Genomic DNA, 16,988 nt, shown 5'->3' on the forward strand with positions numbered 1-16,988 from the left:
TGATCAAGATGAATAGGTGCCAAAATACACATTTGTCATCAAAGCCTTTATTTCTTTGCATGTCAGAAAAATATCGATAGGTATATGTTACCCGTGTATACATTATCGAGACGTTATCGCGGACAGAAAAAAAAGGCATATTTGTACAAACGATACATTATATTTTCATACTAACCTTTTTAGCTGTCAAAATTCGTTTAGTTTTGTGATATCAAATCTCATCATTTTAACATACAACACAAGTTACACGAAAACTATAGACATGTCAACTAGTTAATTGATATATTAGCATGCGTGCATTCTACATGGAAATGAACCCATCCCTGGAAGGCTGAATTTCAAAAGTTTTTTTATTTTTATCTTTTTTCGATGAGAGAGGGAAACATGAATTCTTAATGAATCCTATATTTTATGATATGAATTCGTTTGCTCGTTAATTTCTGGCAATTTTACCAAAACTTTCCAACTTTTAGCCAAATATCAGATAACCAGAGAACTAGGACAGTTTAGCATATACTTGTACTACAACTGTCAGGATTAGCAATAAATGATACCATTCCATTCAGCCCATTTTTTTCTCGCGTAGACACGTTTTCCTATCATATACGAACATTTTCAAACATTTAAGGACTTTATCTATTACTTACCGTCAAAATTTGATTAGCTCAGTAACTGTTGTGTATTGTCATGGATTAAAGTTTTGAATACATGCAGTTTCAACAACAAAACACACCTGCTCGATAGGTAAATCACTTCATACAATTTTTGTCTATTCTAAACGCAATAGAAATTATTAAACACTTTTTAATGGAAGACTTTAAGGCAAAATGTTAGTCTTGGTATATTAAAGGCCAAGTTAAAAAGAAACTACTACTTGTGTTTCTTGATAGCTATTCTAGTATTCAAAATATTCACCTTCAACATAATTATGCTCAACCTTTGGAATACTTCTTTAATGCTAACTTGATGTTGATGTCCGCTCCTAAGGTCAGGCCTATAAAATATTAATGTTCCATTGTTGAATAAAGTTTAATAACTCAACCAAACCATATTATTGTAACTTCATATAAACAACCGAGTAGCATTTGGATGACATTCAACACCACTAATCTTCTCGGCTTATTTGTAACATAACATGGTAAACATAGCAGATGCCATAAAAGTCTTATGCTTTCCCAGTGACTTTTTGTGTTGCGTCTGAGGAACTGATCTAATGGTTCTGTGTGTTAAGACTATAAAGTCCAGTCGCTTTACTTGATGAGCCCTTTATATTTAAAGGGTAATTTCTCAAAACTTGAAAGTGCAAAAGTAATACAACCTGGACTGATAGCAGTATTTCATTTTAACAGAGTGAGACATCTCAAAAATTAATTTTTGATTTTAACTTTCGTAAAATCTAATTGCTATACAACCTAATATTATAATATTGTATATTTCTAAATGAGTAGTTAGAACCACACTTCACAAACGTATTCTTCGGAAAACATATTGAAAGAGAACCCTTACAGTTTGTCACTCTGTCCATGCAGAAATATTGGTAAAACAATGCAGGTATTTATTTCAATTTGACATCGTATACGAGAAATGATACTTTTACAAAGCTATACAACAATATACCCTCACATTTTCATGGTCGAGGGAATTTCATTTCATAATATCTCCATTAATTGTCGGTTTTGTCTCAGTAGGAAACTCTATGGGAATCTCTTTATGTGGATATTGGTGATTATATTAAGTTTTTATTCAGCTCCATGAATCCTATAAAGCAACATACATATTGGTTAAAGTATACCGGTAAGGCATGATAAAGACGATGAAGAACACACCCTACCCTCCCGGCACAGAAAAAAATGGCAAAATATGTGAAAAATTTGAGACAAGTCACACGAGATGTTGCATTATATAACTATATTGTTATTAATTGTAAGGCCATAAAAATTGATGCAGTAAGTGTATACTTCTATTATTTTTATTACAAGAGAGACCTCTAAAAGTTAAGTACAATAGACTTATCTTAGTCGTTAATGAATATCGTAAAAAAACAGGTTCTGTCATTGGAAAGTGCTTAAAAATGATGAGTTTATTCAGGACTTAAGAATATTACATACAAGCCTTGCTACCCTGTCAATGACACCGATCAGTGAAGAGACATTGCGGTACGTCCCCCACCCGTCCCACTCCCCCAACCCCTCTTAGTCTGCACAAACCATGGTTGCCTTCTAGATGAATACCTAGTTTGACACTGCGTTCATTAGTCGTCATCATCATCATCACAAAAATATAGCAATAAAATATGGTTTAAATTCAAATAAATATGTAAACAATATCGAAGGGTTGATCACACTAACTACAGCTCGTTGACTTGACTCGTACAGGCGCGGATCATGAGGAGAAATGGAAAGGAGATGTTGGGGTGGGGGGGGGGGGTGTACATCCCTGCTTTTGATCCCGATATAAAGAAAATGAAAGTAGTTATAAGTACATCTTTGCGTGTATATATAATTAGACACCTAATTTTATAGCCTAAATATGTCCCAGACAGCACCATTTTACGTCTAATAAAAATTTTCTGTGGGAGGACTCGCAGACACCCACCCCACTGGAGTCGGCTTCAAGGACCCTAAGACAACACCCCTCCTTTTAAATCATGGATCCGACCCGTCTTTTTAGTATTATTTTGAATGTTCAATACTAAACTCCTTGAGCAATGTAGCTCACTAAGCCGTCGTCATTTCAAATATTATTTCAGATAATGAAGGACACAAAAGTGCTTGAAAAAAAATCATTTTTCCTTTCAAAAATGTCAGGGAGACATTTGAAGAAAAAAAAGGAATAAAATCATTTTTCTATTCATTATTAACTAAAAAAGGAGGATTTTTTCCTCACTATATATAGGAATCTTTGAAAATTGCAAAAGATAAAATTCGAAGTAACAACATCTTGCGGTCTTCTTTGTCATTAAACACGAATAATCAAGTTAATGACTTTCATTATTATTGGGTTGTAGAAAAAATACTAGTCTTACATTAAATGTACACCTCTATTAACACCACAAAAGAGATTAAATCGCTACGAAAGACACATATCCTACTACAGCTATTTGATCCTTCCTTATTCTCCTGATTCCAAAATGGAAAGTACACTTTCAAACTGAGAAAGACTGAAATTGCTAACATTTGATTGGATGGTGTTTCTTATCTATAATCAGGCCTGCCCAGAGATATGGAAATAATCATTATGCTACCGGGGACGCATCAATCGCCGTACTTCATAACTAGCGAAGATTCTGGTGACATCGTCATCCTGGATAGGTAACTCCATAGATCAAGAAGGAAAATAACAAGTAAGTATATACGTATACCTTCAACCCCCCTCCCCGCCCCTTGATCTTTACCAGGTCCGTCCTTCACTAAACATCCATAGTTCATATCAGTTTCGGTCGTGTTTAACACGACACATATATACTCACGTCTGATAACAAGTCACGTCTCATAAAGTTACACTAGGGAATACTAAGTTGCATGGATCTAATCAGGTTGTCCTATAGGGAGTAGATTTAGCAAATTTTAAAAGTGGTTCGTTTCGGTTTATTTCTAACATTTTTTAGTGATTCTATCATAAGCCAGACGGTCGTCTGTTTTCTCTCTTATATTTTTGCCTCTTGCTGCAGGACATTTATATGCAATGAATGAATCAGCTGTAACGCCACAAGAAATAAGAAAAAACAACAACAACAACAACAACAACAACGAAGAGAAAGAAAACAGTTTCAGATCATAGTGGTATTATGACGTCACAGGAATTACAAAATAACATCTCCCAGACGTGAGTTTTAAACTATAATACTAATAATTAACATAATAATTATAAAAATGATGATGATGATGATGGTCATAATCATGATGATCATGACAGTGGCGGAGCTAGGGGTATTGGTCAGAGGGGGGGGGGAGCGAGAATGGTCTGTATGGGCGCTTTCGACTTTATCTAAGCGGAGCGCCACCACAGGTTGGCGCGGAGCGTACAGAAATTTTTTGAGTAAAGATACTCCCTAGATCGCCGGAAATGACCCTTTCCGGGCCTTGCTAATTTGCAGATAAACGAAGAATAAATAGGTGTCATTGCCAACAAAAAGTGACAAATGTCAATAGGTAGATGAGAGCGCAATAAAAAAGTCAATAATCGCGAATAACTAAAAAGTGGTAAATAGCTGAAAAGGGCGCCAGCAGTCCATTTGAGCCCATCAGAGGGGCATCCGCCCCCCCTGACTGTATGGACGCTCCGCCACTGGATCATGATAATAATAATATTCAGTTCTTTTTACGACGCTTGAGCGACTTCAAATGTGGGAGAAACCTGCAATGGCTTATGGATTACAACTTACCGTCGGGTGGCTTTCAATTAAACATTTTAATTCAAATTTGGAATCTTTTCAATTTAGGAAGTGAAACCCACTTCACTATGACAGGAATCGAACCCTGAACCTCCAGACTACTAAGCCTCATTTGCTTCAAATGCCACCGTCCTTTTACACTCGGCCACAGCACCGGTATGTCTCTCTTATAATATGAAACAAAAAGTTTATTAGCTGTTTCGGGGAAGTTGTTCTTCATAAAAACTCTGTCAGAAAACGCTATAGTTGATGGTTGGGTTTTTGTCCCCTTCGAAGAGAGCCGATGTTTTTTTTTGTGTGTAATTATGTCTTTTGCATAATATAACTATTTGGTGAAGTCGGCTCGCATCCTATGCGGCAGATATGTATACCTCTAACTCTTTTACAAAGATGGCGTAATAACTGTCTTTGCATACTATTTATGGATCGTTTCATTTCATTGGCTACCTATGAAGGTAGCTGTGCGATCTTAACCAATGGGAGTTATTGTTTCATACCCGATGGTGACGTATAACCCAGCGGTATACGATTAAATCTGTTTTCAGCTCACCTGTAATTATTTTTAGATTTCCGAATGCGCTTTATAAAGAAAACATTCTCTCTGTCAAAATATAAATTTCCTTTTTTGTTGTTTTTTTTTTCCTTATCAAACTGCGAATTTATATTAAAATTTTACCTAATGCTCTTCGCTGGTTTCACAAATTACTGACAAAAATATTACAGATCGGTTATTATTTCATTCCAAATTTGATTAAAATGCCAACATGTCTGTCAAATACTTGTATAAAACAAATCTGGAAAAAACGAGAGACTAAATATTTGCAGTATTTTCTTCTCTCATCGATTTTTGTTTCTGCTTCATGAGCTGTTGTCAATGTGATGTCATTGGATAGAAATAAGCAGAAGGTACTCAAAGATAAGAAAAAATTAAGTAGATAAATTAAAGAAATTTAAGAAAAAAAACGCCAAAAAAAAAACAAAACGAAAGTAATCGAAAACATGACTATCAAAGTAAAAAGTCGATAATATTGAGAAAAAATGTTTTGGATTAGCCACACAAATTTTTGTTTGTTTGTTGAAATACTGATATATTTATGTAACGAAATTCCTTCGACATACAGTATTAAGATGTCTCACTATTTTATTCTGTTTTTACGGAATGAAATATTGGGACAGTTCTACCTGTTATTCTTTTTAGAAATAAAAAGTTTGTTACATTTTTTTTAAGTTTTAAGTTAGTGGAGTATAAGTTTTTCACTCTGAGTAGAATATATTTAGATTATATTTATTCATATCTGTTGGTCATATGTTACGAAATTTCCGCCAAATCGAATGAAAAATCACGAAATTGCGGTCATTCAAACACGGTGGCAAAAAGTAGCAGAATTTATGCAGAATCGTACGATCGCTTTATAGCTCAGCTGAAAGCTTTCACCTGAGACGGCTATGTACCGTTGAGGCAGATATGAAGAAAACTATACTGAGATCAGTTGGACCGTGTTCCATAAAACATTTTCTTTATTTCAATGAACTCTGGTTTATTTTCGTTAAACAGTGTTTATCTCACTAGTTCAATCTGAGTAGCACATGAACCTCCATTATATCAACAACTACACGGTGGTAATAATGATAAGAAAACAAAGAGTACTAGGTCAAGTTGAATACGACAGGTCAAATCAGGATATTGTCATTCTTCAAATACCTAAGCCTAAGCTTACTATATCATTGCAAACACTGCACTAAGCCTACCATGAGTTGTGAAGTATTCAAATCACTCTCCATACAGTTATCCTGAGCCTCAATCAACGGCGGCTTTCAGCCAGATTACCATTTTGTGATTACCCTGCTCGTTCAAACATTCAACTTTTCATTGAAATAGATGCCCGCGCATGTATTATCACTGCTTGTCAGTATATAGATTTGTAACTAAAGAACAGTAAACATGATTAATTCAAGATGACGTCATCAATAGTTTGGTATAGTGTATCACATGATATTCACGTTATGTCTAGCCATGAGGTTCATCGTGATAAAATTAGGCAAAATATAGCAAAGATCTGTTCCCATGTACGTATATAGTATACCATGATGAAAATGGTCTTGTGGATTATACACTGCAGGACATACTTTTCCGCAACTTTTTGGTAAAAAAGTCAGGGATGAAACGTCAAATCACCAAAATGAGCGTTTTGGCCAGGACGTGCATAACTAAATAGCCGAAACCCTTTAAAGGCATGGCGGATAACGGAATCTGCAAGCTTACCCGGCGTGTATTAATTAGCGTATTACGCCAACAGTCACGTGATCATAGTAGATCAAAGGTCAAACTCGGCCATTTTTTTTGACAAAAAAAAAGTGCATCGCGAACATCTTTTAAACTTGATGGGTATGTTCCTGTGCATAAGATGTAAAGAACCCGTGACTTATAATTTCAAGGGTGCAAGGGTCAGAGGTTAAAGGTCAAATAATTTCAAACAGCATTTGGTAATTTAATACGCATACCAAAATGACAATGTGTGTACTCTGAGTCTCTGACTATGCAAGTTTACACCTGTAAGTAAATACATAGTTACAAATGGCTTATATTGTGCTGTTGGCATTTCATCATAACCACCATAATCTGCATCAACTAGCCGGTTAAAAAGCTAAGATGCAAAAACACTATGTGAATAGAGACATATCATACATAATCAATTGGTACGGTATTCAGTATATATTAATATTAACGGTAGCTCCCCCAAATTATCAGCAGATCTCGAAAATTACGAGCGGAAGCTCATTGAGAAAACAAAAATATTATTTGAAAGATTACATCTAATAGTTTACGATTCTTAAATATGCAATGCATTTCGCGTTATCTTGACTTTGTCGGCATAAAACAAAATTCCCGCTTCTTAAAAATGTCTTTTCCTGCAGTTTTGATCTCTTTATACGATCTGTAGAGACATAAAATGCAAATGAACAAATAAAAGAGGGATTGGTTAAAGTTTACCTTCCCATGGTTACTATGCAAATAACTTAGCCAGATGTTATCACCAGCGACATGGTGCGCTTTTCATTTTCTTTTGTAAAAGTGATATAAATGAAGTTATAAATGAACGCATAAACAATTCTCTTCTTTTTTAATATGTTATGGTAATTTCAAATTTCCTCCTTTGAAATTTTATGAATTTCATTAAAGATTTTTTTTGCGGTTTTAAGTATATACATATCTGCTGTTATCGCTCCATACGACAAAATGGCAATTTTTCCTTCTTCCCCTCATTTTTTAAAACTTTTGACGAGAAAGTCTTTGGGTTGTTATTTTTGGTTATTTACATAAAACAGCGGGTAAAATATAGGAATGAGGGGAAATGACTTGAAACCTATCAGTGTGAGGTGACATGCAGTGGAAATAAAGACTACTCGATTCTCATGCATGGGCTTTATCAGTTATAACTGGTAAATGTGAGCACCCGTTCATCAGATAAAAACTTATGTGTGTTATAATTTCTTAACATGTGATACATTTATGACCAGTTGGTACTGAGAAGGAGGCTTACAAACAGAAAATACGAAGCACACAATTCTATGCATGCCGTAATGATTGACTGGACTAACCAGACTACTCTGAAGGTTTCGCCAATAAATTCGTCAACATTTTTAAAGCAAAGGTTTACATTTTACTGCAAAACGCTTAAAATCTGCAATTTAAACCATTTTGACAAGACCACTATATTTGACTTAGTGGTCAAACATCGGGAGAGTTGTTTAGACTCCTAACCAGTCATTAGTTCAAACAGCCTTTGAGTAATGAATTCGTCTGTTTTTACCACAGTAGCATGATCTGTTAACAGGTCTAACATGTGTTACGGTGTTATATAAGACACACGGCTGTTTCTTATTCAGTGTACCAACTGATCAAACCATGTATTGGGTTAAAAGGCCTAACTATTTGTGTGACCAAACAGATGGTTCGGTTTACAGCTGAATTTTTGTCTGTGTGGGTGTGAAAAGGGAATGTACACCCTACCCATTCCCCTGGATCAGTATATATATGAGAGCGCCGCGTTTAATCAATTGAAAACAGATTAGTTGCTTATATAATGTTTATCAGAAAGTACAGATAAATAGTTAAAACAAAGCTAATACATTGCATCACCCACCACCATCCATTCCCAGCCCCCCCCCACCCGTCCATTTTCTTTCAAAAAACAGCTAAAACATATCAAATACCCCCCCCTCCCCTCCCCCTTCTTCCGTCTTCTTCCGTTCTCCTGATGTTGGGAAGAACAATTATAGAAAAATAGTTAAAACACATCAATACACTGCATACCCCACCACCCCTCCCCCCACATAACATATACAGTGACCATTGTTTGACTGACGGTGGCGAGAGGGGTTGGGTATGTACCTCCAAAGAACGAAAAGTTCTCCAAGTAAAAAGTTGGCTCTTTTACGCTTGAAGTGACTTTACCACATCGACCCCTAAAAGTGACGTACCATACAACTCTTTTACAAATCTCCATATCCTTATAAAGAGGCTACTGAAAGTTTGTAAATAGATCCTGCAATCTATATAAAAAAGAGAATATGACATTCGGAACACGTAACCAAGGTAACATGAGTATAAACACCCAACGGCCGTTTTCATTTGCTGATGTCGTTCGTTCTATCTCCTTTAGGTCATATAAGAGCGATATTAAAGTATAAAACAAAAACAACAACTTTTAGCTCAATATATATATATATATATATATATATATATATATATATATATATATATATATATATATATATATATATATATATATATATATATATATATATATATATATATATATATAAAATATATATGAAGATATAACAACCATTTTGTTTTTCTCAGAAGCTGAGAACATTTTTTTCTTTTACTCATGCGCATGTAATTCCCTTGATTTGCGGCTCAAGGATATATCTTGTTGAAAGGTTTTGGTTAAGTCGCCATCAAAAGTACATATGATGAAAGCTCATCGTAAAGGTTCAAAACAATAGCGTGTCTGATATTTGTTGTATATACTTCATTCGAAGAAGGGAGAAACTTCGAAAGATTGGGGGAAAAAAAGGTATTTAAAAATATTTAAGAAAAACAGCAAACAAAACGTAATCATCTGCAGCTTTGCTCAGGTCTTAACAGCTATAGAGCGAATATTTCAGAGTAATTATTACTTTATCTCTATAATAATGATGCAAATAATTATGTGTTGCAGCGGAATTATAAAACAAAGTAACAAGTGTATAAGTAAAGGTTTTTCTAAATCGCTGGTAATTACTCATGTTGATAAAGAGGCCGGGTCGAGGATTTGGAATGGAGGCTGTGTGGCCCTGAGGTCATTGAAGCCGATTCCGACGCAGATGGTGGCGGGGGGGGGGGGGCGGTTCTATACGGGTCCTCCCCAGATAAAGTGAAGGTTTTTAGACATGGAATGGGGCATTCTGAGACATAATTAGGTAAAACATTTGACACATATCTCATTGGATACAAGTACGTAATTATTGATGTTAATGTTTCTTGTGGGGTTGAAAAAGGGGGTGGATGGGGGGTCTAGGTCAGCTTATTTTTTTATTTACTCACGAAACGTTACACATTTCTCGTCGATGCGATACAATGGGTATAGACCTATATATGCTATGGAAGCCTAACGTGACTAGGAAGTTACATGCTTGCTCCCTGCAATGTCATAACTCACCCTGTTGTCTTCACTTTTTTTTAATAAAATTATAACAATATTACGAAAATCATTTACTTGTGTCATGAAATCATTGTACGCCCTTCATCTGCTAAGGAGTATGTTATAGCTACAATCTTCTTTTTTTTATCTAATCAATTCAATTTTGTCGCGAACTTCAATTTATCATGATTCATCAATCTTTATCAATTTGACAAACTTAATTAAACAGATGACTTGAGACCTTGTATTATCTTCCCAGGGCAACAGGTCAAAATTACCCACATCAAGGTTGGAAGGAGCAACCATATATATATATATATATATATATATATATATATATATATATATATATATATATATATATATATATATATATATATATATATATATATATATATATATATATATATATATATATATATATATATATATATATATATATATATATACAAGACTATATCTTTATATCTTCTGTTGCAGGATGCGTTTCTTACGGTACAATGATCACGCCTCAAAATGGCCTCGAAGCGAGGAAACTTTGAGAATTCTTTTTTGAATTTCCTCCCCAAAGTCCCTCGTTGTTTTTTAGGTTGGTTAGATAATTTTGTACTGGCTCATGTGTAAATATCCCTTCTAAGGAGAAGCATTAATCATATATTACCATACTTTATTACGCATATCGTTTTGTATGCATATTGCTGATACTCTATTTCTGATTTCTAACGTTCATTGGTAAATTATTTCAGGTAACTTCTAGTTGTGAACTAGAACGTGGGACAGTCATATCTAGCGAAAGGAGGAATTTTGCCTATACATAACAGAAAGTATATCTGCAAACTGGGTGTATTAGTAAATATACAGTTTCAAACCGGCTGTATAGCTTCATCATGTATCGATCGTATATACCGATATTATATACCAGGGTCTGTTCCGCTCTCTGAAGGTTTATACACTCGCTAATGCATGACTAAATATAACACACTATGGTGTGTGTTTCAGTATCGTGTGTATAGGTTATAATTACCTCACCGTATTGATTCTATAGCTGAATTAAGCTGTCATACAAAGCACTTGACGTTTCACTATATTTATGATCCCTCAATGAGGATATATATTTCACGATACGATACCATTTTTAATCATCTGTTTTCATATTTTCATGTTGATTGTTTCTGTAATTCATGAAGCAGAAAATCAACGACATGTCTAAGATCACGTGACTTATATCCTTTTCCGTTATTCATAAATAGTATCACTCTCACTCACTCATGTATTTTTTTCTTCTTTTTTTTCTTACTCAGAAGACGAAATATGACAGAGAATAAGAATTAAAGAAATAAAGGAATAAAGACAAACGGAACGAGAAGGAGAAAAACAGAGATAAAAAGCGATATAATAACCCAATGATCGGTTGGCTTGAAACACTCCAGGCCTATTTTTCTTGTGTTTAAAAAAAAAAGAATCTGTGCATCGCCATAATTAAACAAGGCTTTTGAATGGTCTCATGTTTGACTGATGATGGAGATGATCCACACGAGTTGGCTTTGAAGCTTCTGCAAACATTATTCGACCCTTTTAAATAAAGGTAATTAACACCTCCCGAAGTTTCTTGTCACGAGGCCAGCGGATATAAATATGTACTGAGAGGGCTTTTTGATACATAAATTTGCAATTTTTGTTTCGTCAGTATTTCGGTTAACTAAAAATTCTCTGTATTTCTTTCTCCGGGTAGAAACATCAGTACATCAAGAGTCACGTTTTATATGACGCTATATAGATGGATGGATGGATGGATGGATGGATGGATGGATGGATGGATGGATGGATGGATGGATGGATGGATGGATGGATGGATGGATGGATGGATGGATGGATGGATGGATGGATGGATGGATGGATGGATGGATGTATTTGGGGGGGTAGAGGGTGGCGTAGCGGTGAGGTTGGGGTGGGGTGGGTAGCGTTATGTAGTCTATTACTGCATGTTTTGACATAAACCTATAGGGATAAGGCAGTTTCGTCTGCAAACTCTTCGTTGCTTGAAGCAGGCAGGGAGTTGCAAGAAACTGTCGGTAACATCTCCATGGCAGAAGTGCACGTGAAACGTTTACACGAAAGGTAGGGGGTTGTTTTAATGACACGTCACTTAATGTTCAGCCCGTGGCACGAAAACCAAAACGATTTAACTAATTCACTTTCAGTCCCAGTCCCTTGCATCGAGATTGTGACCGTGTGATCACCGCATGATGTTACTTCTAATGTGTTTTACCAGTTCCATACTGCATTCAGCAAGCAATTTTTTTTTTAAATAGCCTTACTTTCTTGTTTCTTCAAATGTAAGAATCCTTTTCAAAAGAAAGGAATCCCTTAGGATAAATCCTGCAAGAATATTTAACATGCCGAAGTGACCAAACTCCTTCTCTACCAATTACATTCTTTAACATAAGGACTTTGATCAGGACACAATGCCAGACCTATATATAGTGTACAGTAGGCCTAGTATCTAATGTTAGCTATGCTAAAACTGAGGTTGTAGCGTTTAGAGCGTGTTTTACTTATTCCGCAAATACTTTGACAACAGCTTTAAATTGAAGACCGTAAACCCAGTAAACAAACAATGTTACGTCAAAATAAATGAATTCGATCTTGATAACGGATGAGTGCTATTAGGTAGACGAAACTTCAAATGTGTACAATGCGAGCAAAAACTACATAGCACAGTTAGTATATACATGTATAGGCCTATCCTTAAACAAGTTTGAAACATGGAGAAAATGAGATTGGTTGTAAAAGTGAAGTCTTGGTTCCATCTTTGGGCCGTTGTTTACCTTTCATTGTTTCTTTCAATAACCGAGACAGACGCACAACAAGGGACGTGTTTAATGAAAGGTCCTTGTAAGTGTGAATATGCAGATGGCAGTGTCATTGACTTAGAGAGGATTGCCAAAAAGGACTCATTTGCGTAAGTATATATATATATATGCGAGAGGGTAGTATATTTCATGATGTCTGTTATTCTTACTGCTTGAACTCTTTGACACTCGTTACTCATTGTAGTTACCTAGTTAAATACCTATAGTTAGCCATTCGACAGCCAAAGGAGGAAGATACTTAGATCAGCTCAGTCCCCCCTTCCCCTCCCCTCACCCCCCCCCCGCACCTTCACATTTATTGATATCATTCGTTTCAAAAGAACAATCAATTTCATACTTTATATACGAGTTTAAGTCACCATCTTCTTCTTCTTATCATTATTATCATTAGATTTCCCTACCAAGATCCTACGACTGTTGGTAGTAACTTTGTGTACGCCTACAATCCTTGTTATCCTGTCACGGACACCGACAACTGTAAAGACGTTTCTGTAAGTAAAATTCAATATATCGAGTTCTGTTGCCTCACCATACCCCACTCGTTCCCCCTCTCCTTCAACTGTGAACGAAAAATAAATCAATGTGACGTAACAATGGCTCCACGAAGGTGCGGATTACTGATCTCAATGGGTTATTGCTTTCACTGTCTCAGATATAACAATCCAGGCTATTATGGAATTACATAACTAATTAATAAAGGTCTTCATTATACACACCAAGCAACAGTCATCCCTTCAAAACACTTCTTAAAGGACGACTGTAACCAGAATTTTAGTCTTGACATGCTATACCCCACGACAACTGAACCCGTGGGCGTTGTAGTAATGTTACGATATATCCAAACCGGGTAAGAAAATATAAATCTCGGGAATATTCCTTTAAAGGGTGTGAAGACTCGCGCACAAAGAAACGTCTCATGCCGGTAAACTGACCTATTTTCTAATGAGGTGTAACCACTGACCTCTAACCAGGGTTAGAGGTCAGTGGGTATAACAGAAGTGTTTAATAGCACCATCGATCCCAGAAAATACACACACAGCTTGCTACCGTCGGTAATTAGACACTAGTACAGTCAATACATACAGCTACGGTCAATACCCACAACACAGTGTACATAACAGCGATGGACATCTCAGGTCTATAGATAAAAGATAACAAGGTATCACGTTTCATTACTGTCTGCATTTTGTAGCGACAAGAAGAAAACTTCACTTGCAAGCAACGGAATGTTAACTTTTTCAGAGCGCGGCACGCGGTTTGAGGCGAGTCTTCAAAGCCTTTAAGGCTAACCTGATCCATTGTACACCCCTCCCCCACCCAACCCATGGATCCGCGCCTGATAACTATCGATTTCGACAAAAAGTTTACTCTTGCTTGGATGTTTCCAAAATAGAGCATCATTCCACAGAAAGAAAAAAAAAACAGCTATAACTAAACTGACTGAACGATTTGAAATTCTATGGCATATTCATATTTTTGGGGATACGAATAATAATGGCCCAAATTATCACATCTAGTTCCGGGTCTGGCCTAACCGTATTTACCAGGGAAATGTCTCCGATTAGACAAACATCCCTACCTCTCTTTCCCATCAAAGTATACTTTGGTTCTTCAGATAAGAAAATGGTCCACTGGTCCTTCATCCAGTCGGACTGAAGACCCTGCACGGTATAAGTTATTGTCTAAATCAAAGTTGACCGATTGATATATTGTTCTATGTACGGTCTAGATTTAACCAATTTAGCATATGATATATTAGCAAACCTGGTCACCAAACTTTGGAGGTATTTTCGAAACAGTATGAAATCGTCGTCGTCAAAAAAAACTTTATCAAATTTTTAGTCCTAGAAACCAGGGAGTTGTTAGGCCCAATCAACGCCCGGGTTAAATCTGATGAAGTTCCATCCGGATTTCTTTTCTATATGAGTACCGTATACGTTATAACCCTGAAGGTCAAGGGCGCATGTCTTAATTTAAACCGAAATCATTCGCATTGCAATATATAGAAGGGTGTACGAAGAGACACGGATACCAATTAAAAAAAAAACATTGAAACTGTGGAGGTTTGCTGCGATTCTTCTTATACATGTTTCTCTGTGGGGACAAATATAATAATAAAAACCTCGCAAAAGAAAAAAAAAGGTTCTCTCTTTCGTAAATCTTGCATCAAAAAATAATGGAAAAGTAGTATTACATCTGTAGAAGTTGTTTGGAGAAGACCATTCTTAATTAATAGGTTGTAGATAATGAAAATATCAAATAAACTGGGGGTGGGGGAGGGGGGAATCGGCACCCTTATCATACTTAGACGTAGGCTTAATTATGATATTTCATTGCTTTATAGGTTGTTATAAGTGTGTGAGGATGTATATGTTTAGTTTAATAAACATCTACATTTAGGATTATACGTATATATAAGGGAAACTCTTTTATTTTGTGAATTTAACAAACAAAGTACTTCCTTAAACTTCCTTCTTCTCTTTGTTGAACTGCTGATTTATCTCATAAGAACTAAGCACGGCATATCCAGGCGCTGATCCACGGATGGAGGGGGTGAACAACCCGCACCCCTCTTCCCCTTCAACCCCCCCCCCCCATATATTGGTATAGTGATATTATACAACTTGCGAGTAGATCTATAGACATAATATAGCCTCTGCATCCACCATTTCTAAAAGTTTTGTTTCTTTTCTGGGCAAGGACCCGTTAACCCGGCCCCTACATGGGAGTCGGTGCTCAACGATCCCAGGGCCACCCTCCTTTTTTTTTTAAATCCACGCAAATTGTGTCATTAATTTTAACCAAAAATGCTTTCATCATACGATTAACAAGGACATAGTGCTGTTCCGATAACTCTTTCAAGATACGCGTATGCATGCCATCTTGCATATATATGGGTTAAAATTTGACTGCAACTTTACTGAGCATGCGCGTAGGGATATTGGGGTGACTACTTATACTCGAAATGTGATAATAGTAAAACATATTTAGAGTGTTTGGCATTAGGGAAAGGTTTCATGGGGTGACTACTTATACTCGAAATGTGATAATAGTAAAACATATTTAGAGTGTTTGGCATTAGGGAAAGGTTTCATCTTACACTTTCGGAAGAAATATTAATTTAAGGAAATCGGAAACAATACATAATGTTGACAGATTAGAAAGTAAAAAAAAAAAAAAACACGAAAAAATAAGAGGAAAAGAATAAAGATCAAATTTCTACAAGTGAAAGAGTTCAAAATGAAAAAGAAACAGAGCCAGGAAACTATCATCACCTCAAAGAGAATGAAATATTGAGACAACCAATGCCATGTCGAGGGAATTTCGTTAAATAAATCAACCTTAAAATAAGAAAATATTTTTAGCGAAACCGAAGAATTTCCCCCAAATCTCATCAACTTGAAGATTATTCCTGTTTGATCTTCGGATTATCGATTACTTTCGTTTTCATTTCTTTTTCATTTAGTTCAGCCAATACTCATAGCCTAGCCAATTACTGTTCATGTTCCACAACCGTGCATCAGTAACTACTGCGCTGTGTTTGCAACACGTTAACACGTGTTACATGTGGGCTTGGCACAGTAATTTTTGCAAGTTTTTTCTTACCGCAAATTTAAAAATTTAAAATTTAATTTTTAAAATTTAAAATTTTTAAAAATTTAAAAATTTAAAAATTTTAAAAAATGAAAAAATTATTATTATTTTTTTTTAAATTACTGCAATTTTTTAGTTTTAAATTATTGCAAATTTTCACCGGTCTGACTCGTAGTTCAACGTATGACAGCTTTCCAGTACTTACTGTGCCGACTGTAACATGTTTTACCGTGTTGCGAACACAGCGCAGTATATAGTTATTGATGCACGTACGCGGTTGTGGAACATGAACAGTAGTTACTGTACTAGCTATGAGTATCGAGTGTTTAGTTATATTTTGTCTATTTTTTTTTATATAGCTCAGTCAGTTATTTACAAATGATATTATACATGATAAACACCCAGGCAGAAAAACAATAAAGCTCTCTCTCTCGCACT

At 35.7% G+C, this 16,988-nt stretch overlaps 1 protein-coding gene across 2 annotated transcripts in view; it reads left to right on the plus strand.

Moving 5' to 3' along the window:
* The window catches only part of LOC139958823 (cation-dependent mannose-6-phosphate receptor-like), a 68,121-nt gene that overhangs the window by 32,654 nt on the left and 18,479 nt on the right, over positions 1-16,988 (plus strand). The window contains exons 2-6 of one of the 2 annotated variants that reach the window (XM_071956192.1): positions 3,209-3,343; positions 3,671-3,825; positions 11,385-11,668; positions 12,943-13,045; positions 13,348-13,447. In XM_071956192.1, the coding sequence (XP_071812293.1) occupies positions 12,966-13,045; positions 13,348-13,447 (180 nt within the window). In that variant the 5' untranslated portion in view covers positions 3,209-3,343; positions 3,671-3,825; positions 11,385-11,668; positions 12,943-12,965. Of the gene's footprint in view, positions 1-3,208; positions 3,344-3,670; positions 3,826-11,384; positions 11,669-12,772; positions 13,046-13,347; positions 13,448-16,988 lie in introns of those variants that run through there. The other variant, XM_071956191.1, reaches the window with a different exon arrangement.

Source organism: Apostichopus japonicus, chromosome 18 (assembly GCF_037975245.1).
Source record: "Apostichopus japonicus isolate 1M-3 chromosome 18, ASM3797524v1, whole genome shotgun sequence".
NCBI lineage: Eukaryota > Metazoa > Echinodermata > Holothuroidea > Aspidochirotida > Stichopodidae > Apostichopus > Apostichopus japonicus.